At 36.4% G+C, this 23,290-nt stretch overlaps 1 protein-coding gene and 1 long non-coding RNA gene across 4 annotated transcripts in view; one reads left to right on the top strand and one right to left on the bottom strand.

Annotated features, from left to right (window-relative positions):
* LOC128024986 (uncharacterized) overlaps positions 1-23,290 on the bottom strand; it is a 49,226-nt gene that overhangs the window by 7,482 nt on the left and 18,454 nt on the right. The window contains exon 3 of one of the 2 annotated variants that reach the window (XR_008186083.1): positions 12,414-12,719. The exons of the other annotated variant lie outside the window; for it this stretch is intronic. This is a non-coding gene — a long non-coding RNA (uncharacterized LOC128024986). Of the gene's footprint in view, positions 1-12,413; positions 12,720-23,290 lie in introns of those variants that run through there. 2 annotated transcript variants of the gene reach the window in all.
* Positions 1-23,290, top strand: part of arid5b (AT-rich interaction domain 5B) — a 117,485-nt gene that overhangs the window by 85,406 nt on the left and 8,789 nt on the right. For both annotated transcript variants that reach the window (XM_052610909.1, XM_052610910.1), the window contains exons 6-8: positions 1,467-1,662; positions 4,774-4,826; positions 6,352-6,449. In XM_052610909.1, the coding sequence (XP_052466869.1) occupies positions 1,467-1,662; positions 4,774-4,826; positions 6,352-6,449 (347 nt within the window). The remainder of the gene's footprint in view (positions 1-1,466; positions 1,663-4,773; positions 4,827-6,351; positions 6,450-23,290) is intronic.

Here is a 23,290-nt window from a genome sequence, read left to right as displayed (position 1 = left end):
TGATCTAAACCGGCCCTGACTCTGATGTGATCTAATGTGGTTCATGCTCTTTCGGGACCCCATCAGCTGCTTGACTTGGGATGGGAATCTTTACCTCACAATTTGATTTTAATTTAGGGAGTCCTGATCTTCTGTGGAACACCACTGGAGTGTAAATCTTTGCTGTGCAACAAAAATAACTACATTTCAAGAAGAGTAATTTGGCTCCAGTGATAATAAAATACAGAATTGTAACTAATAACAAAGGGTTTTTGTTTTGCAGTTGCTCTTATGATACAGAACATGCATACATACATTTCAAAAAGCATGTTATACTGCTTCCAGGGATTGTTTAGTTCATGTCAACGTAACCTAATGCTTCAGTGTTTCTTTCTTTGACTTTTTTTTTGTATATGTTCACATATTCCACTGGCCTTGATAACTCCTTTTGGAAAATAAATGCTCTTGATTATCGGGAACAGATGGCTAAACAGACGTGTGTGGGCCAGAGATGACTGCAGCATGTGACAGCATGGTTGGGCCTGAAACTGTAAAACTGACTCCAGAACAGTTCTCAAACACGCACTCCGGGGTCAGAACAGCTATTTTAAGTGTGTGAGAGCTTGCAGTGGTATTGAGGAAATCCACAGCATCTATTTTTACGCCACATTTGTTTTTTTCCAGACCTGAAAACAATCAGTATATAAACTAGTGGTTCTTAGCTGGAGGTATGCATGTTTTGATTTTCAAACAAACAAACAAAAACATCACTTTGATCTGTATTTTCAACCTGTTTTAAGTGCTGTTTAAAATTTTGAGGTTAATTAAAAAAAAAAGATTCACGTAAATTAGTATTATTCAGCAAGGGTGCATTCATTTTATCAAATATGACATTCATGATGTTACAAAAACGCTGTTCTTTTGAATTTTCTTTTCATCAAAGAATTTAAAAAAAAAATGCATTATGAATTCCACAAAAACATTAAGCAGCCCAACTGTTTTCAACATTGAAAATCACAAGGAATATTTCTTAAGCAGCAAAACAGCATATTATTAGTATGATTTTTGAAGGATCATGTGACACTGAAGGCTGGAGTACAGACTGCCAAAAAGTCCTCACAGGAATAAATTACATTTTGAAAAATTCAGATAGAAAACAATTATTTGAAATTATTAATATATTCATAATTGTACTTTAAATGCAGTTTTAGTGAGAATAAGGGGTTTTCAAAAAGTGTTACATAACCCAAATATTAGTGCAAAATAAATTAGAAAATTACAAAGATAAAAATTCATTTAAAACCACTGATTCAATCATAAATGAAAAACACTACTTGTTGAAAACCTCTGATGTAACATATGCATTATCTTTTTTATATTTGTATAATATTAGATTATTATTTTTTAAGTAGTTTGTGATGTTATCCACCTATGACAGACCAGGCAAGTGTGCTTTTCAATATTCTTAAATACGTCTCGTTGTTTAGATGAAGGGGGACTCAAAATCAGGAGTGTCCAAGCCCAAGCCCAATTGTAAAAAAGTGACGCCTGAGGATAACCCGAAGGTGGTGATGGGTGAGGAGTGCCACACAGACGAGCAGGCCTTCCTGGTGGAGCTGTATAAGTACATGAAAGAGAGGAAAACTCCCATTGAGAGGATACCGTACTTGGGCTTCAAACAGAGTAAGTACAGAATCTTCACCTTAATGGCATTTGAAAAGTCCAGCATGATGGAAGTATCTGCTTCCCAAAAATGCACATTACTCCCCCCTTGTGTCATTCCAAATCTGTTAATCTGTGAAACATAGAAGTAATATCTTATGCAGAATGTCAGAAATGTTGTTTTCCATACAAGATGAGCTGTATATTGAAGATCTCAGATCACATTTGCAGTCACATGACATTGCGAGAACCAATGGCCTTTGCCGTTGATGATGCAAACATTCAAATTTGTGTGCCACAGAAGAAAGAAAACAACATTGGTTTGGAAAGAGGAGCAGTTTTTCAGTTTTGAGACCATGTGTTCATCTAGTTGGGACTAAACACTCCGCAGTGTTCACAGTTTCCCAAAACAACAAAAAAATTGGTCATTTATATTTAAAAGTTGCTAAGTAGGTCAACATAATTTACAGAGTTTAAATACAATTATTTCCATGCAGCTCTCCAGCTCTGACCCCACAGTACACAGTGTTAATAAACAAGTAGCTTAATGCTCAACTCATAAACAAAGTATACAAGCTATCTGTCTAAGGAAGCAGATATTTTATTATTCATAATATGTCCCATTGATTTTCAACACTGTTGTCGGTGGAAAAAACATTGAATTGCTGCATAGAACTCTGTACCAGCCACATCTAAGCCACATTTAGCACATTGCACATAAATGTAACTAGGCTGCAAAATGATGCTGGTTTCTAAAATACCTCAGCAGCTGTTTATGTAGCCAGGAAAGTGCCTCATTAAGTTATGGAATAGATCTGTTTACTGACTATGAAGCCTATTATTTGTGTTTTATATGGAAGGATCATTTACCGTTATCGTGATCAAATAGAAAACATATTTGACCTACATCAAGATGCACACACGAGTGTAGGAGTCTCTGCGTGAGCCCAGAGAGCAGATGCCATTTTCTTATTCACACTAGAGACGCTCGTCACTATAAACCTTTTTTATCCTTGTATAGTGTGACACACAGTTCTTGTAGAAGATGATTCATATTTCATGTTTAAGCTGTAAGGAAGTGAATCGGGCATCAATCTTCTGGTTTAAAATTAAGCAACAAAATTAGATTTTAAACTTTTCTATATCCAACAAGTGATGTTTGATGGAGTCTTAATAAATTCCACTGTGCCAGCCCAAGCTAAATTAAAGGGATAAAGGGTTTACTCAAAAATGAAAATTATGTTAGTTTATTCACAAAAACATTGATCAATGTACATTAAATATGGTAAACAGAAGCTCAACTGAACAAACCTCATTGGTTCTCAAGCATCAGTCTAGTGTGTTTGAGCATCTATTAACAATATCTTTGTGCGTTGATCAGTGTTTATCAGGTGAATAAAAAGCTAAATTAAAACTGTTCATCTGAAGAGACACAATCACTTTTAACTTTATTAAACCACTCGATTCACGTGCATTTATTTGATGATCTTTTTAGTTTTTGAAGCCTCCTTTTAAATTAGGAGCCAAAATTTCCCGGATTTCATTAAAAATATCTACATCTGTGAAACAAAGATGAATAAAATCCTATGTGTTTGAAATTACAGATGCCAAAAAAAAAAAATAGTGTAACATGGTTGAACATGGGGACCAGTGTTTTAATATTGTGTCAACTAAAATCAAATATGTAGAGAGACATATTGAAGACAGAAAAAATGCATGAAGAAAGGAAATACCAGTGGTAACAGACTAAAAAAAAAAAAAAAAAAAAAGAATTCCAAGAATGTATAATAAAAAGCATCTACAGTGTTTATATGCAGCTTTTTGAGGTAGATAAGTTACAAAGTCATCCTTTTAAGGGTACTGTCCCAGTGACAAGCTGTTTTACCCCTAAAGATACAATTTTTGCACATTTGTACTCTACTGATGTTTCAGAGTGTCAGAGAGAGAGAGAAGCTCTCTGCTGTAAGTTTAATGTCATTCAGCCGACTTTAAAACTACTCGCCATGTAACCCAGCAGTCAATCAGAAGTAGCTATTGGGAGGAAGCAAAAATCAATATGGCAAGATATGAGGCCAGACAAACAGCGCTCTGACAAATGCAGTGGTTTTGTGTGGATTAGTCTCCCAGCAGCAAAGTCCCTCATTCATTTCTGCTGTGACTTATTCAGAAATGTGGCACAGCTCTGCTTCATTAAACTGACACAAATTTATTTAGTTTCATCTTTTTTTCCCGTTCTCACTCTCTTTCTAAGAGGCCCCTGCTTAGCATTAGCATTCAAGTGGTGAAAATTAAATGGTGGGGAATGGATTGTTGACAAGCGTTTCAAGTCATGTTTCAGTTTTAATTTGATGTTCAGTTGATTGGAAGAATGTGTTAGTATGGCTATGTGCGGAATAGAATGCTAGCATACGATATGCTGCACGGTATACACTACTACAAAATGAAGGTTACAAAAACAGTGATGTCATGGAATAATCATTTTGGGTTTCCCAAAGAACCTTTCAGTAAACAGTACTTAAAAGAACACTCTGGAACTTGATGGAACTTTTAAAATCCATGGAACCTTTTCATTCCACAAAAAGTTCTTCACAGTGGAAAAACATTGTTTATATTATTTGAACCCACTTCACTGTAAGAAAAGAATGGTTCTTTTAAAAAGGTTATTTTTTCCCTGCTATAAAGAACACTTTCTGCAATGCAGAGGTTCCATGGATGCTAAAGGTTCTTCACGGAACCAAATATTCAAACAAAGAAGCTTTTTCTGTACGAGTTAACTGCCTATTCTTTAAAAAGTAGGTAGTGAAAACTAGGCATTACTATAAATACTGTATACTGTAGCAAATCTCAACTGCTTGATTGTTTATGTCATCTCATGATGTAAGCTATTATCACCCAGCTCGAATCTGATCAAATGTGACATTAAGGCATGAATATGACAAGATAATATAAGCATCATAATTTTCTGTAAAGCTGCTTTGAGTTGATGTGTATTGTGAAAAATGCTATATACACAAATAATGCCCTGGAAAATTGTCATAACATATACTTAATAATATGAAGTATGCTAGCCCGAACATGTTTCCCACTGCTCTCCTGTGGAACTAATCGTCATCCTTGTTATCCGTCTTACAGTAAACCTTTGGACTATGTTTCAAGCGGCTCAGAAACTGGGAGGATACGAGGTGGTGAGTGTTTACACAATTTGTTTGAAATCCAGTGCCGTTGGCAGCACGCTTTTTCCTTTGGCTCTGAAAGATTCCTGAAAAACAAGAGTTTCGTTTTCGTTCCCCCGCCTGTCTTGTAATGTGTGTTTACTAGACTCTGGCCTGGATGCGGAACTCTCTCAGTTCCAAATTTGGCCAGAACGCTTGCAGTTGTTATAAAATGTACAAGTGGAAAACACGTGTAACCCTTTTGCGGTGGAGGAAATTGGTTGAGGCCTGTTCACTACCCATGTTGAGGCTCTTAAGGGACCATTATTGTGCAACAAGTGAACTGCGCAATAAAGGGAATTCATTTGGCAGCTTAACTGACATCTGCGCTGTGAAAGTGTGGTGAAAACATTGAAGTCCCTTCTATGCGACCAGCTATTTGATATTTTTGGTATTCATTCATCAGCGCTGAAGCTGTTTAGATTGAGCAAACAGGAAGCCACTTTTTTGCTCTTCTCATCTGGTGTATTGATACCATCGCCTGCCTTTCTCATCGTCTTTATGTCCCCTGGCTTCTCAAGTTGTCTTTGCCACAGAAAGCTTGGCTTTAAACGCAGCTGACATCTGTAATGAAAATCATCATGCAGGAGGAGCCATGATGTCATTTGGAAACATTTACGTTGCGCAAGAAGATCAGATTAAACTCCTCTCCTGAGGTTGAACTGTACTTGACTGTGTTTTAATACCGCAACTGTAGTCCGGAACCCAAAAACCTGCCTTGTACACAATGCCGATGTTTAATCAAACAGCGGTCAAGGGCTATTATGAATTAGAGCAAATGCAAACGCTTCATTAAATGCCATAGGAGACATCAGATGCCCTACTCGGTGAGTCAAGCTACCAGGAAAGGAAACTAGAGCACAGCTGAAGTGTTTCTGCAATCAAAGAGATTGCAGTGATTAGGTCTCCGTGGACACTGGGTACATACTGTATTCCAGAGCACTGTGAGAATTTTGTACTTAATTGTGTTGTAACTAGTCTGTGGTGAACACATTGGCCTGGTGACTAAATTTGCACATGCATTAATTTCCCAGCACTTGATGCATGTGCTTTTCCACAGAATGCATTTTATTGAGAGAGGCAGCCATTAGCTACGGGAAACGGCCATTAAAAATCTTTTAACCCTCATATGCTGAATGCACTGAAGGTCTCTCATGAATATTAGTCGCTGTGCATGTGAATTATGTTAATCGAGTATGTGTTTTCTGTTTTCCTATTCAGTTAAGAGTCTGATCAATCTTATAACTCAATCGTATGACCTTGCGTGGGACATCATGTGCTCGGTGTCATTTAATAAGTATAAAGCTTACGGGATCTGTTTAAAATGCATCAAGAGAGCCTCTTATTTTCATAATTCGACAATAAAAAAAGGACATGAATGTTGAATGCATGAATAGTGGAATTCTAATATCAGTGTTCATTTCATTTCTGCTTCATGCACACATCCATTACGTGAACGCCCTTGTCACTTATAATAAACTTCCCATTCTCGTTTCAGATCACATCGCGCCGACAGTGGAAAAATGTATATGATGAACTGGGCGGCAATCCGGGAAGCACCAGCGCCGCCACGTGCACACGAAGACACTACGAGAGGTTTGTCTCCTCATTTCCTCATTAGCCAGGATTGATTTTAGAGAACATCTGCAGATTTCTGAGGAATCTATTTGAATGTGTTAAAGGAACCGGAGTGTTAAACTTCTGTTGGTAGCTGAATAAATATTTAGACAAAACGTTTAATAAAAAAACAGGCGGGAGGCAGGGGATATGTCGAAATTCTGGGTAAATCTGCAGATCGTTCCGTGAAAGTCTGTGAGGATCTGCTCTTTAGTATGCTGATGCATGATGGGATGTGCCCATTAAAAAACATGCGCTGATCCTGCTGGTGATTTTTTACACCCCATATTATTAGCCGCCCCACATGAAAGCTGCGCCTGCACAGCTCAAAGAAAGCTCAGCAGATTTCTGTAGATTCAGAACATCCAATTATTGTTTTTATAATATTCAAAGCATGTTTTTCATGACAGATTTATGCAAACAAACATTAAATAAGATATCACTAACTGGGTTATAAAATATATATATATATATATATATATATATATATATATATATATATATATATATATAAGCAATTTATATTTTTAATAAATATCTTTAGTGGGATCATTTTTAATTAAATACAATTATTTTATTTTAATTAAATTATTATTACTGTAAATAATGAATAAAATGACTCATATTTTAATGCTGTATAGAAGTGCTATATGAAACTGTGTTTGTGAAATACTGTTTGAAATGATGCTAGTAGGGCACGTTTTGGCAAGGGTTTGTGCTTATTCTTAAAGGTTTGGAGGCAGGGGAGACAGTGTTATTGTATTTGCTCTTAAAGATTTTCAGTTTGAACTTTAAGGTCTGTGTGACATGTCTCTCTCTTCCGGCTGGCTCATCGAGGGGTTTATTGGGACCCGGGGCAGGTGGTGTTGGCAGGGATTGTGTTCTTGGCGGTGCTCCACTGTCAGACTTAGTGCTGAGTCAGCAGCCACCAAAAATGTATCTGTCCAATGAATAATAGGCTGCCAAAATCCGATGTTATAACCTTGATCAAACAGAGAGGGATGTGTTGATGTGTCCACTTGTGCAGCTGTTACCAAGAGTAATTAATTGAATTAATTTGGCCAGCAAATGAAGCCATTCTGTACATCGTTTGCAAGTGAAAGGCTGTTTCTGCCGCGATGACGCACGGCATTATGCCCCGGCTCGTCTTCGGTGTCCTGCCTCGGGACGAGCTACCTATTGTTTGGCTACGAGCGCTGCTCTTTGGAGCCCAACTCAAGCGGCTTTTCTTGGGAGTCCTGTTGCAGGGTCACTGCCAAGTGCAGCCCGGTCACAGATGGGAATGAAGATGTCTGAGTTTTATGAGTGACCTCACTTCTGCAAAACAAGCCGAATATGCCTTGATCTTGTGTGTGTGTGTGTTTATTCTTTTTCTCCCTCCCAGCTCAGGGTAAAACCAAATTCTTAAAAGATTTCTGTTAAGTACTTCCCAACCCTTTGAAGGGCAGCCGACTGAACTGACTTTGTGTGGAATTACTCATCTTAGAAAGCAGGCACTCTATCAGTTGAAGAAAGCTTGCAAAGTCATGAAGATGAACAGTTTGACATACATTCTGATCACGAGGTGCATTGCTTTAACTGCTGCCATGCTCTTTTTATTAAAGGAAAACTATGCTATAGAATAAATGAAACTCAGTATTTAAATTGGTAGTTGACCCAGAAATAGCCATTGTTTACTCCCCTATCTCATTCAAAACATGTATGACTTTCTTCCTTCTGTGGTCCACAATAGGAGAAATTTCGAAGAATGTATTGGCTGTTCTTTTCCATATAATAAAACTGAATGGGAATTGAATGGCCATGCTAAAAAAAAAATCACTATTTTTTTTATATAAAATCATGTGATGGCTTGAATGACGACTACAAAATAAAAGAAATTAATGATTGAAAAAAAAAATGTATTAACAATTAAAAAATATTTTTAATTGTTATGTGTTTTATGGCCCTCTATTTTAACGTCCAATTTTCACTATTAACTACTGTAGCTGCTTATTATACTGGCCGTTTATTACTACTTATAAAGCATATATTAATGCCTTATTCTGCATGACTATATTTGAGATCTCTTAACCCTCCCCCACACCTAAACTTAACAACTATTTTACTAACTATTAATAAGCAATACAATTAGGAGTTTATTGAGGGGAAAACTCTTAATTAATAGTAGATATGTGTTCCCTATTTTAAAGTGTTACCTGTGTTTGTCAATTTTAGTTTTAATTTATTTCCAGTTAATATTTGTAGTGTTTCATCTTAAATGTATTTCAGTTAGTTGCCAAGGTGACATTTCTTTGTTGAAAGTTTTTCATCTGATATTTATATATTATACTTTATTTTATTTCAGCTTCATTTCAGTAACCATTCATTTTTTTAAATATATTTTAGTTAATGATAATAGTCCTGGTATGGACTACCTTTATTTCTAATTTTATTATTCACTTTCATTATAAGGAAAAGAGCGCCTGAGATATTTTTCAAAAATTAACTTTTTTGTTCCATAGCAGAAATACATGTATATATGTACATATACATATACAGAAATACATTGTAACCAAGTTTGTTACACCCGCACAAGGATGCATACACAGAATACACAGAATATTCATTTCTGGGTGTTCTCCAACTGCTCCTAATGATATTTGCTGTATTATCTGATTAGCTTTTGGCTACCATATATGTTGTGGGGGAAGAGAAACAAATGTAGATTACAAATTAGGTCATAAAATATGACATCAATAACCTTGAGAGAGGCTGCGGGAATCCAGCCAGTCCTCAACCCCCCACCCCACCCCACCCCTCTGGTTTTTAATTATATAGGTCAGTGGCACTGATCACTATTTATTTAATCCTCCTCTTCCCAGAGAGAGATCTTTGTTCCAAAAACGTTCTGCTTGTGAATACTTTTGCAGATAACAGCATTCCATGAATCTTGTCGAGCAACTGTAGTCCCTTTGCTGCAAAGGTTATTTTGTTGCTTTGTGAATTTCTACTGTCCCTTAAAAGAAAAGAAAAAATCCACAGACAGTTCTTCACTGCGCTCGCCGCTGCAGAACTAACAAATATTACAAATATTATGTTGCAATAAAAAAAAAACTCTGATGGGTGCATTTATTGGTTTGGAATGGAATGGCAACTTTCTATTTACTGAATGCCACACATTAAATACTGCATACTGCCTCCTATTTGAATGCATTATGCAATGAAAAACAAAAAGCAGTATCATCTTGCATATTTAATATAGCAAAAGGCACCCAATTTTTAATATTATTATTTTTATAATTTTTATAATTTTTATAATCGTGCATTTTTAAATGGTAACATTTATTGTAAATACACATTTGGCATACTTGTTCCATGAATGCTGAAAATGTATTTTGCAATAGTAAGAATAGGATGTTAGTATGCTATTCCAAACATAGCCGTTGCATTGTGGGATTTCTAGCACAGTACTTGATTATCGATTTTTAGATCCCCCTCTAGAATTAATGTTTGCTCTAAATTCAAACAAGTCACGCTTCACAGAACTCATCCTTGAACCTCTAGCCAGTATGACAGATTTTAATGCAAGCCCTGTAATTGAAGTTTAATGATCTGGCTTTGAAGGAAGGTTTTTTCCCAGGGAGCATTGCATCAGCTGTTTTTGTCCCCTGAGAGATCGGAGCTTCATTTGAGACTGCAGCTGTAGTAAACAATAGAATTATGCATTTATTATCCCTGGAATCATTAGCATGAGCACCTCATAATCCAACAATATCACAGCTGCACATTCTCTTGAATGTCAGATGATAACAATTTGGGTTTTTAGAAATGCCAATCATTGATCCACATCTATTTATAAATAGCTGTTTATCAGTATTTACACCATTTGGCTGTATTTACATAGTGCAAAGGAGCTGTGGTATGACATCGTGGTTGTGAAAGTTGACAAAACCTAATCAAAGCCCTTATTGATCTAATTAGTTTATCATCTCAGTTTGTATGTCAATTTAGAGGCTCATTTGCCCTACTAAGATTCCATTGTGTACTTGCTTTAATGAGACAAACGCGGCAGTTTCAACCAGCATATTGTCAGCAAAAATGTTTCTCAGTGAAGATAATGCTCTGAGGTACAGTACTTACAAAAATGGCATATAAAAAAAAATCAAACAGAATCGCTCATTCTATCGATTTGATACCAGAGGCTGTCTGACTAGCTAATGGCTGCTATTGTGCATACAGTATTTGCAGGGCTCGAATTGAGCGGGGATACGGGTGGATGGCATCCCACTAGCTGAAAAAATGACAAAAGCATCCCCTTGGTAAAACCACCATCCCCTTTAGATGAATAATGTATTATGTAAAACTTATCATGCAAATGAAATGTTAAAATGCTCTACTTATGATAATTCACAAACTAAATATCAGCGATTGGCCTATTAGAACTCGGTACTGTAACAAGCAGCTCACAAGCGGAAGTCATTTTTCGAGTGCAAAATGAAAAAAAAGTTCTTTAAAAAGAAGACAACAGAAAAGGTATGATTTTTCCTTGGTTATAATTTAAAGACATTCCCGACATAGATATTGTGCTGTACCATATTTTCCGGATTATAAGTCGCACTTTTTTTCATAGTTTGGCTGGTCCTGCGACTTGTAGTCAGGTGCAACTTATCAAAATTAATTTTACATTAACTGGGAGAAATGAACCAAAACATTACCGTCTACAGCCCCGAGAGGGCGCTCTATGCTGCCAGAGATGCTGCTCAATGCTCCTGTAGTCTACCCTGAAGACATAGAGCGCCCTCTCGCGGCTGTAGACGGTAATGTTTTCTCTTGGTTCTTGGTTCTAAATAAATGCGACTTATAGTCCAGTGTGACTTATATATGTTTTTTTCCTCATCATGACGTATTTTTGGACTGATGCGACTTATACTCAGGTGCAACTTATAGTCCGAAAAATACGGTATGTGTGACTGTGAAGGATTGAGAGACGATTGTAGAGCTGACAATATCAAATCACTGACTTTGCAAAACCAAACAAAAACACGTCTTTAGAGTCCAAAAGCATTGACTGCGTGATGAAACCTGCTAAAATACAATTATAATGCCCTTATATTTCAAGCAATAAAATAAATGTTTTTACATTTTTATATTCATTGCACTAGCAATGTACTTTTTTTTTTTATATTAGCTCATGTGCATGCACAAATGTGATATTACTTATATTAATTAACAGTGTAGCAACACAGTGTTTCGTTCGTTCCTTGAATAAACCCGATTTTGAACGAATCGAGTGAGTCAGTGATTCAATACTCCATTAAGATTGACTCGTTTTAATTGAATCAGCCATTTTGAACGAATTGTTTGATTTCAATAAATCAATAAATTATTTATTAAAACATGGATTTGCTGCCACCTACTGGCAGTTTTATTGTCCTCATTATTTATCCATGACAGGCATAAACCAGGCAAGGTGTCAGCACTACCAGCACAAAAACAAAAATTTTAAATGTGTTCTGTAGTATCAAAATTGGTATTATCAACAATGCTCAAGCAACATTGCTCAAAAAAGTTGCCCCATGTATCATCAGCCTTAGTCTTTGCTTGTCCAGTACTGCTGCACGTTCAGTTTCCGTTCAGAGTATTTGTAATGGGGAGTTTAAAAGCTTTTTCTAAAGCTTTGTTTTGGAACAACCACCATGTTGATGTAGTTTCTTTTTCCACGCACAGCTTATTTATGCTTTATCACTTCACATTGTGCTGAGAGAATAAGTGCAGTGTTTATGTTGGACTAAAGATCGAGCAGCGCTCGAGCTCAGGCCTCTAATTTAAAGTCTGTAAATCACTACCCAGGAATGTGGCTTTCATTTCAGCCGCATCACAGAACCAATTCCAGCAATAAAATATTTTGCAGGGAGGATGTGTCTGAACAAACGACATACACTACAAAAACACGGCTCTCGTTGCTTATTATTTAGAGCATTTAATAATTAAAGCTGGCTTTTGAACGTTAATGGGCTTTAGCCTGAAGGGAGTTAGAGAGGTAATTTCAGGTCTAAAGGCCAGGAATGACAAAAGGCCTGCTTTGGCGTTCCTTCCCGTCTCTGTTTAACTGTGTGAATCTGGATTAGTTCAAGGGTCGACTTCTCAACAAAACCTTTCAGACGTCCTGTGAAGCTTAGGGAACAATGTCTGTTTTTTCGTCTCCCACAGACACACACAGCCTTAAATTCTCTCTCCCGGCCCGTCTCTGTGATTAATCCACTGTTTGCCCTGTGGAGGAAAGCAGGAAAAGTACTTCAAATTATTTCCCCTTTTTAAAGGGCTAGGTTTGATCCCAGCTTGTACAGATGTGATTATGAACGTGTTGGTTTGAGTTTCTTCTCCATAACCTCTATTATATCTAATAACAGGCCTCTGGTTGTTTAACATTCATTTGGCATGGAAAGCTGCTGATCTGCCATCTAGCCGTTTGTGTCGTTTACTGCGGCTGTGGTCAGAATTTACGGTTCATAGCATTTTGGCAAGCACTCATTAGGGCCACATCAGTGGAAGTAAACTCAAGGCTCCATCAGATGGCTTGTTTAATAAGCAGTAATGTTGGATCCCGGGCACACCTCCCCAACACTAAAGTGGTGGAATGAGATGAATGAGAAAATGAAATTGTTGATGTCAACAACCATTTATCTTCGTTATTTCGGTATGTGGCCTGAGGGGTGCAGAGCGAGATGAGAATGGCTCTCTTTGAGCGAGAGCTCTCAAAGACAAACATGCTAAAAATAGAGTTGAAACAGTTGACATTGTGATTCTTAGTCTAATGTTTCACTTCCTGTTTTGTGCGCCTCTCACAGCTGAGTATTACGCCATCTAGTGACCAAAAAGTGGAAGTGCAGCTTGTAGAAAAACTGTTTAAATAAATCTCTGGAAAAGATGGGGGGAAAAAAGGACTGGACTGACAATTTTTTTTTTTTTAACATTTTGTTTTGTTTTGTTTTACTCCATTATTCTAAATGGCTGTTATCATACTAATTTGTAATATTTTAATTATTATTATTTGTATAAATGCATTAAAAACATTATATTAAAAACAAATGCTCAATTAAAAAGAAACCAATCTCTTTTCCTATTGCATTAATGAAAATTTTTTGGAAAATGAAAAAAAAAAAAAGAAGGGTCCCAAAATAAGCTCTCTTTTTCTTTGTTCACAGCAAAATAGAATTATAACCCAGACATTCTAGACATTTTGGACAGGTTTCATGCGATTCACCCTACTACTGGCTGTGTCATGTTTATTTTTGAGCTGTGAGAATTTATGCACTGGAATTTCCTGGAATCAAATCATATTGATAATGATTTAAAACCTGAAGCTACTCACATCTAAGTGTCAGTTTACATAATATGACATATGATACATTGGTATATTTGTACTCGCACTGTATTTCTGATACAATCGTAAACTTGTATATTTTTATGTTTCTGTGGCAACACTGAATGTCCAAATGTTACTCTTCAAATGCAAGGCATTGGATTATGTAATGCTTATGTAAATCAACAGAACTATTTGTGCAAGAGTTATTTCAGTGGGCAGAGGAAACCTGAGTATTGATTGCAGGATGTTGTTCTATAGCAGCACCCGCTCAAAGGACTGCCGTGTTAAATATTAGTCATTTGCTCTACGAGTTCGAAAGAAAAGGGAAAAATATCTCCCAGCGTGAATGACTCACTCTTCAGAGAACATCTTTATATGTACCGGTAATAAATGTGGAAGAAATTAAATTCGACTTTCAGTTCCCTCATAGTAACTCAGTAAAATCTCTTTAATATCTTTTTCTAGTGTGCACTTTGAGACCAAAGTCTCAAACTGTTCTCAGATTGGCCATTTACCTATGTCTGCAATCAAAAAATCTGCGATTTTAATATGAACTCTCCCAGTTTTAAAAATGAAATTATTTCAACCCAGGCTCATTGTAAAAATATGCGTTTGGTGATATTTTTTGCTAAACGATATTATATTGTTTCATGCTTTTTTTCACAAAACTTTTAAAGTGAAATATCAAGTGAGTGGCAATAAAAGTGAGTTCAGTTTTGTCCAAAACAGATAAACATGGATCTGGCAATATTTTATCAAGTTGGTTGTTATGTATAGTTTGGAAATAAAATGTCCGGTGAAATAACGTCACATTTAAAAATAACATGTATTAACTATAGCAAACATAAGAAAAACACATTAGCTGGAGCAACCATGTCATTTTAACTTACTTCTACAAGTCTTTGAGCTCTTTGCCATGAGTCGTGTCTCATGGGACACTTACAGAGCGCTCCACATCGCAAATACTGTGCTCTACCAGGTGAGCTACAGAGCAAGTTTACACCATTGGAAGAACCATGCATATGGAGCTGGTTATGTGATGAAAAGTTTACAAGTTTACACATTTTCAAATGGTAAAAGTGTTCTGAGGTCATAACATGTGAAAATAAGTGTAAGTTGTTGTGTTTTACTGCCACCAGTCTTCATTTCAGCTGGAAACTGAATTATTTGAAATAACTGTTAAATTGAATTTAAAAAAAAAATGAACTAATCAGAACTATTTTATTCTTGTTTATTGTAAAGCTCTATCCACTTACTGTATGTCAACAAATTATTCTTTTTTTTTCCAAATGAATTCTAGACAGTAGAAATGTACTTAAATTAAACTATGAGCTGCATTAAGTCTCAAGAGTGATTTTAATTCCTGATAGTTTCATTTCACACCACAGTTACAGCCATTATATTTAGATCAGTTCTGCTGGAGGTTGTAATGAGGTCTGTTTTACTCATTTCAAAAAGTGTCTTTTTAATACCATCAATCTGTGCAACTGCATACAACATAAATACTCGTCAGCATCTAATATTTGCCTTAAGCGTACTGTGATCAGGCGCACACTAGCAGGGTTTTCAGTTCCACCCTGGTCATGTGGTTGCGGTTAGGGGCTGCAGCAAATGAAGATGTAAGGCTGGCAAGAGCGAGCCCTCACAGTTCCCCTATTACATGCAGAAATGCCAGTTCTCCATGCAGGAAAACCCCACTGACCTCAGCACAGCTTCTTCCTGCATAATCCCACCAGCCACTGCTGCACAGGAAATTGCTAAACACAAACCGTAGATTACCAATTTCAACTGTGTCTTCTACACCCTGCTAGGAAATAATACACTGTTAGTTTTCATCAACTTCCAGTAAGAGTTATATAAGCTGGGCCTCCCGTACCATGGTCGCATTTACTCTTAACCCCACTTGATTTTTATAAACACCACTTTCCAGTGGCCCACGTCTCTTATGTGTAACACATCCCTGGGCAAGGGTGGCAGGAAAAACTGCACCACAGTGGAGCATAAATGCTGGTCTTTGTATAATTGTTGCGTTCTTTAAGTATGAATAATTTTAACGGTCCGCTTATTATTGTAATTAGTGTTATATAAGGATGGACGTGGGGGGGGGGGGGGGGTTAGGAGAGATGCTGAAACACAATATTATTACCCACTCAGCAGTCTTCCCAACGGAGAGGAGAGCGTGCAGACAAGAGCGTACGAGCGCACCGTTGTGGTTTTCAGCAAGCTGTTATCTCTGTGATGATGCCCTTATCTGCCCACATTATACAGGAAGCTTTATTCTCCTCACGATCCGTGAAGCAATTATGCATCTGAGTCAATGACAAGAAGGCAGTTTGCACAGCAAAGTCACTTTGTGACATTTTTGTGGACAAATTAAAGTGTTCGAATTAAGTGCACCACTTTAAAAGGCTATAAAAAAGTACTTGTCTCTAAAAATGATGTTTTCGATGGCTTGGCGGTCTGTATGATTCTTTTGAACAGGCTCAAGGTGACACATAACACTGGTCTGGATTTCTAAAATAAATGATTCATTTGTTGAGGCAGTTTTTAAGTTGAACGTTAAAGTGCTATCTGGGCTAAGTACTCGGGCTCAAGGACACAGATTTTCTCCAACAGCTATTTTTGTCGCAAAAATGGAGCAGGATCTTTAACAAACATACTGCATATCACAGTTGTAAATCAAAGACTGGAGTTTGTTTTACAGGAAAATGCTATTTCAGTCATTCTGCTATAAATAAATCATTTAACTTTTTATAATTTTGCTTGCCGTTTCCTTGTAATTGTGAAAATTATTAGCAATTCCTAAGTGAATTTACTTTGTCAATTTTTTTTAGTTTACTGACGATCTTTCCTTACGATTCCTCTTCTTACTTTAAGGACATTTTTTTTCCAAACTCATTTCAGTCAATGTCTTTATGCTTATTTAACAGATAAAATTCACACTTCAGCTCACATGCAAGATATTCATGAATAAAATCATTTTATTTTAGCCAGATTGAGAAAATATGTAGCTGCAGCACATGTGAACCGTATATTAATGTTCACGCCCTCATCTTCTTTCTCTGATGGGGATGTAAAAGGAAGCCTGTAATAGGGCCTCAGTTTAAGAGTGCTGGGTTTTGAATGGCATATGAATGTGACTATATGCAAAACTTAATCTGCAGGTGGTGATGAGTGAATGCCCAGCCTTCAAGTTCATATAAATAATCAGCTCCATCACAGAGCGGGCAGCTGAGACAGAGGCTTTGAGAGCACCTGAGCCCAGCCAAAGTCTGCAAAACATGTTGATCTGGCCTAAAAATGAACCGTTGCAGTCAGTGCGCTGAATAGAGGGACTAAAATAACTTCAGCAGAGCTTGTGATTACAGACAGCTCTTGAACTGTGGACTGATTCATTTTCATGACTTTGCAGCTGCTCTAAAAGGGGATGCAAATGTTTTTTTATGGATGTTAAAATCTATCTACCTGCATTTCAAATTCATTAAGTATTTATTGAGCCAAAATATATTTACATTTTACAAAAAAATCCATGGAGAAAAAGCATGGTTCTGAGAGGAGTCCCATGTGAAGCTTTGGACAGTTGTAACGGACTGACAAGTAAAGTCTGACGGGGAGAAAAACTCAGCATGACACTTGTACATTACTGGCAGCGGTCCTGTTCTGTTAAACGCAGGTCTTTGTAGAAATGTTTGGAATGGGGACAGAAAGGGGGATGAGCCTCGTTTCCAGCCACATGAGGGGAAATAGTCCTGTAAATGAATCTCTCTTGTGGCACTTCAGGTTATTCTTTGTACTCCCACAGTGAGCACACGTTCAGACCATCAAGGAGGTTTTTGGTTCATTGCCCAGCGAAATGTATCCCACCACACCATTTGTGATAAAATGGTGCATTTGCTTTTTTCCATTTGTTTATTTTTATTTTGGAGGCCGGCCCAGTCAGTGGTCTTGATCTTTTCTTGCAAAACCTACTTCCTGTACTTGATGTGTTTTCTGTCTTGCAGCTTTTTGGGACTGCGTGTAATATTAATACTGAATGTATTATGAATATGGTGTATCATGTTTTCATTCACTGTCAAATGATATTTTATTCTTCACTACACCCAAGGTTACAGGGAATAATGCAGGACAAACGTCAAAGGAAACAGTAAAAAGCAGCAGTTAGAATCTGTATATAAAAAAACGTTAATATATTTAAAAAGATTTTATGGAAATAATGAAATATATATATATAGTGTTTCTTTAGCTCAATTGGTAGAGCAATGCAATATCAAGTGGAAGGTAGGGGTTTCGATTCCCCGGGAACACATGATAGGTAAAAATTGATAGCTTGAATGCACTGTAAGTCGCTTTGGATAAAAGTGTCTGCTACTGTTAATGCATACATTTTAATTTAAATTTATTCTTAAATAATTTAATAAAATATTAAATATTTTGTCCTTTTACATTGTATAAATAAACAAACTACAGAATTTGGATTTGTATATTCAGAACGTGAGTTTCAGCAAACTTATCAGCAAAAAGCAGCAGTAGGAATCCAAATTTATCAAAAAGTAAAATATTTACAATTATTTAATGAAATTAAATTCCAGGTATACCCATGTTAGATATTTTGTCCTTTAACATATATATTAAAATAAATGCACTAAATTTAGATTTTTTTTTTAAGCAAAACATTTTCACTTTTTCATGTTATGTGGTTTAGTGATAACAAAAATGTTATAGAAAGCTAGAACCAGAAAAGTTGCACTCTTTCCATGGGGGGTATGTGGTTATCAAATCTCAAAATGTATGAAATACAAACGTGTCATCCAAATTACCTGCAGAACCTTTTTTGTTTGCCTTAAAAAGAACTGATTGTGCATTAACAGTGCAAAAGACTGATCACATATTATTGACATTTAACAGTCCCTGTTTTATTTCATCAGTCACCTTAGGCTCTTATCATTTTAGTATCAGAGTCAACATTCTGATATCTATCCAGCCACAGTACCCTAAAGACTGTCAAGAAAAGCCTTGAATATATAAGGATATCAAAATTACTACTAATGTCTGTGTACATGTATATCTGTATCCCTACCAATGTTGAAACTAAATCTCTGTGTTTGCTTAGCTCTATCTCTCTCTCTCATAAAGGGACATTTAATTGCATATTTCCTGTTCTTGGCATCGTGCCCTTTACCGGCTGCATGAAATGGAGTTATGCATCTGTCTATCTGCCAGCTGCTGAGCTCAATGAAAATAACAAAAAATTTAATCTCACAGACGCCCTCAACCTCTTAAAAACATTTTCCTTCTGAAGAAAAACTACACAGCCTAACTTGCAAGGAAAGATTTTCTACAGTTTTTTTTTTCCTCTGTGAACTGAAATGGGAAGGGAATGGTGACTTGTTATTCCCATAAATGGTCATGTGGTGAGAATAAGTGAGGATATTCGTCATAATTTATTCCCTGACATCTCACCTTGTATTTCCATTCTTATCTCAACTCTCACTCATATAAAAAAGCACTCAGACATACTGTAAATATAGGTAAATTAAAAGAGTAACATCTGATACCAATTTTCCCTCCAGCTAATCGAAAGAGAATATTACGTTAATATAAAGTCTCCCTTTGCACGCGGTTTAAAACTGGGTCGTCATAAGTACAGCTTAAAGCTCACTAAGGAGTCTGTGGGGGTTTGAAATAAAAAAAAGTCCTTTAGTTCCAGACGAGGGAGATTTAGCTGTGAACAAGATAAGTCATTGTGTGCATTATTATACCTCCACTATGTAAACATGAATTGAAACATTACAGTGGGAATCAGGTATTTGGCAGCTGCCTGCTATTTTGATTTGACTGCACGGACCGAGACGTTTTCCACTTTTAGCAGCTGTAACATGTTTAAACTCTTTTGGTAATGGGATCTGAAGATGAATGTTCCCTCTGGGCTTCTGCTTAGATTTGCCACTGGCCAGCGGCCAAACCTCAGTCGGCATAGTTTTCCCGCACAGCCCTTGTCTGAGCGTGCTCAGTGCGTCCCGCCTCTGAGAGCCCCAAACATCCCGGCGTTGAGTAAACATACGGCTACAAACTAAAGGAGATGAATCCCTCTTTAGATACCACCAGATCTTATTAAACAAGAATGAAGGGAGTGATAAAAAGGGAAATTTTAGACACAAAAGAAAATCAACAAAAAAAAATAAAAATCACAAACATTTGTTATGGAGCATTCTTTCGCTTTTAGCGGTCTCGATCATATTTATGTTTGACTTCGTCTACCGCGTCTTCATCGTGATGCACGAGATGTGAAATGTATTTGGATTAGGGCTGGTGTGGGATATATTTATGATTCCGCATGCCTCCAAGAGTTCCCAGCCAGACTCATTAATCACATCGGACACATTATAAAAACTTCAAGCTACAAGAGTAGAGAGGCAGATCATGTTGCTGTCTACCTCCATTCCCATTGCAATAACATTCTCAAGTAAATCATAATTTCATATCTACTGTCATCTTGGCTTTGATTTTAATAAGTCTTCACTCTTAGTTTTCTGGATGGTACTGATCTAATGGAATGTGGAGCATTATAGAAAAGGTACATTTTCATTAGGATTGTCCACAATTTGTCCCCTATTTACCTCATTGTGTGTATTCACTCATGCAAGAGTTCATAGCTGGCCATTCCTTCAGCTACATGCATTTTTATGTCCAAGTAGCCGATTGTCTACTAACAATAACAGATTTTGGAAAATGTAATATATATATATATATATATATATATATATATATTAGGGCCGGGACTCGATTAAAAAAATTAATCTAATTAATTAGAGGCTTTGTAATTAATTTATCGAAATTAATCGCATTTTAATCGCATATAAATATTTGACCTGAGAACAGTGAGAAGTAATTTTTTTTCACATGGATTTACAGTATACCATTGAATAATGACTGAATACATAAGCTTAAGCAACAAAATATTGTTTATTTTTGTTCAATCAAGTCTAGCAGACCAGTGCAATGTTTTGCCATGAAGTGTAGCAATAGCATATTTAGAAACAATTTAGAAATAGTACATTTCAGAAATTCAGGAAGCTTATAGGTGCTGGAACCTTCTGTAAAGTGTTTTTTTTTTTTTAAGTAAAACACAATACTGTCAATTACATTCAGAACATTGGAAACACTATTAGAAAACATCTCTCTGTTGCTTCAGAGGCCATAACATACTAAGTCCAACTCTCAACAACCTTGGCCAAAACAATAAGGGGGTCAACATAAACTGTTGCACCAACAAAATAATAAATAGTTCAACATAAAGTTTAAAGTCCACGCTAGCTGCTATATGTTTTGCGTTGAGGTGATACTTGAGGCTCGATGTGCTGCGTGATATGCGAACGCTAGTTGGTGCTTCAGTATAATCGGTCCCGCCGAAACTCCTCCAGTGAGAAACGTTCCGCGGTGCAAAAATAAGTTATAAAAAATGCGGGAATTTTTTTTTCTGTAATTAATTAATCTTAGTTAACGCGTTATTTTTTGTGTAATTAATTAATCTCAATTAACGCGTTAAAGTCCCGGCCCTAATATATATATATATATATATATATATATATATATATATATATATATATATATATATATATATATATATATATATATATATAATAAACATGCAAGAATTAAATAATGTTAACTAATGAAGCCCTAATGTAAAGTGTGAATGAACAATAAAGAATCAAAACTCTTTCAAACAATATCTAGGGCATGTTGTAGACCAGATTAAAATGTAAAAAAAAAAATGAAAATTAATAGCCTATTAAGTCTTAATATTTAAGTATCTGGCGCTGAGAGGAACACCATAGCAAATCCACAGATATGAATGGCTAATTAAATTATTTAAATCAATTTTAGAAAGTAGAGCAGTTGCTTTATTTATGGGGTTTCCAGGGTAATGGCTGCATTTTCTGCAGTTTAGCTCCATCTGCTGTCAGAGAGTGAATGTGCTTTCATTCAGCGCATCTCAAGAGTCCCCCATGTGCTTCTCATGCATGCTTGTTTACATGTGAGCGGACACGCGTATTTCAAGCAGCATACAGCATTGTTGTGCATTTTGACCACTTGATGGGAAAAGTACTCTTTAAATGCATCCTAAATTATGAATAATTTTTTATGTATAATTATTCACTGTATTTAGCAGTCCCTCCAGAAAAACGCGATTATGCGATCGCTTGATTTAATGCATAATCATCCAAAGGCCGCATATTTATGCGGGGTCGCATTTTTTCAAATATGCCGCTCTTTTGCCGCATAAATTACCGATTTCAGAAAGCAAAATATGCGGGGCTAGCATGATTTCATAATCCCTGTATTTTCGTTGCAAAAAACTCACATTCTTAGCAGAACGTTGAAAAATGTTGCGTTTACTTCACACAAGTAAAGCCCCATTTTCCCCTATAACCACCTTATGAAGTGACGTAATTACGTGATGTGAACATCATCTGCAAACCCTGCGGTGAAACCAGGGTGAAACTTGAAGCGCGCAAATCATTCTTATTTGCCAACAAAAAAAAGCGCAAAAGAATGCGCGAAGCAGTTTCCCGATTTGTTACATGACAGTGGAGCCAAATTATATTGCGACAACTTGCGAAAACTGCAGTTTGATGAAATAGCGAAAAAAAAGGTGATTCCCCCAACACCCCCTTCTCACTAGGCTACTAACACTGTTGTAGTTTCATTCAGAAGTTGATGCAACTTTACAGTTGAAAGATTGCACTTTTTTGTTACAGAACAGTACCAAAAACTTACAGTTGTAATTATATTAGTAGTATATAAAATAATTTACATTGCAGTAAGAGATTGCAACTTAAATATTCTGTGATTTAGTATGCTCGCTTATCATAGGAAGTAATAAGAAATTACTCTTTACATTAAGGTAGTAGCCTATTGAGAAAAAGGTGTTGGGGGAATCACCTTTTTTGCTCTTTTTCATCAAACCGCAGTTTTTGCAAGTTCACGCAATTTCATCGCATAAAATTGCAAAAATATCCCGCATATTCCATCGCATTTTTTAAGAAGACGGGCCGCAAAATCAAGGATTTTTGCCCGCAACAATCACAAAAAAAATCCACGTTTTTCTGGAGGGACTGATTTAGAAGTGCCCACAATAACAATATTGTGCATATTCATTACCGTGATATATCGCATTACAGAATACCGGCACGTCTACCACCACCTACGTATATCTCAAAAGGACCATTGACACTATCTATGGTCTCAACTGGTAGTGTCAATGGTCCATTTGAGACCATTTGATACATTTATTGTATGTTTTAGGCGTGATTCCCATCCACTTACATTATAAGAGTGATAGCATGCTATGATAGCATGTTTGACTTAAAAATCTTGGTTTGTGTTCTAGTCCCCTACCCTGGGGTTAAGCAGATAAACATCAGATTTTCAATTTAAAAGAGAGTATATTTCGTACAAACCCATAGGGTTA

This window comes from Carassius gibelio, chromosome A12 (genome assembly GCF_023724105.1).
Source record: "Carassius gibelio isolate Cgi1373 ecotype wild population from Czech Republic chromosome A12, carGib1.2-hapl.c, whole genome shotgun sequence".
Taxonomy (NCBI): domain Eukaryota; kingdom Metazoa; phylum Chordata; class Actinopteri; order Cypriniformes; family Cyprinidae; genus Carassius; species Carassius gibelio.
This window is presented reverse-complemented; position numbering and strand designations above follow the sequence as displayed.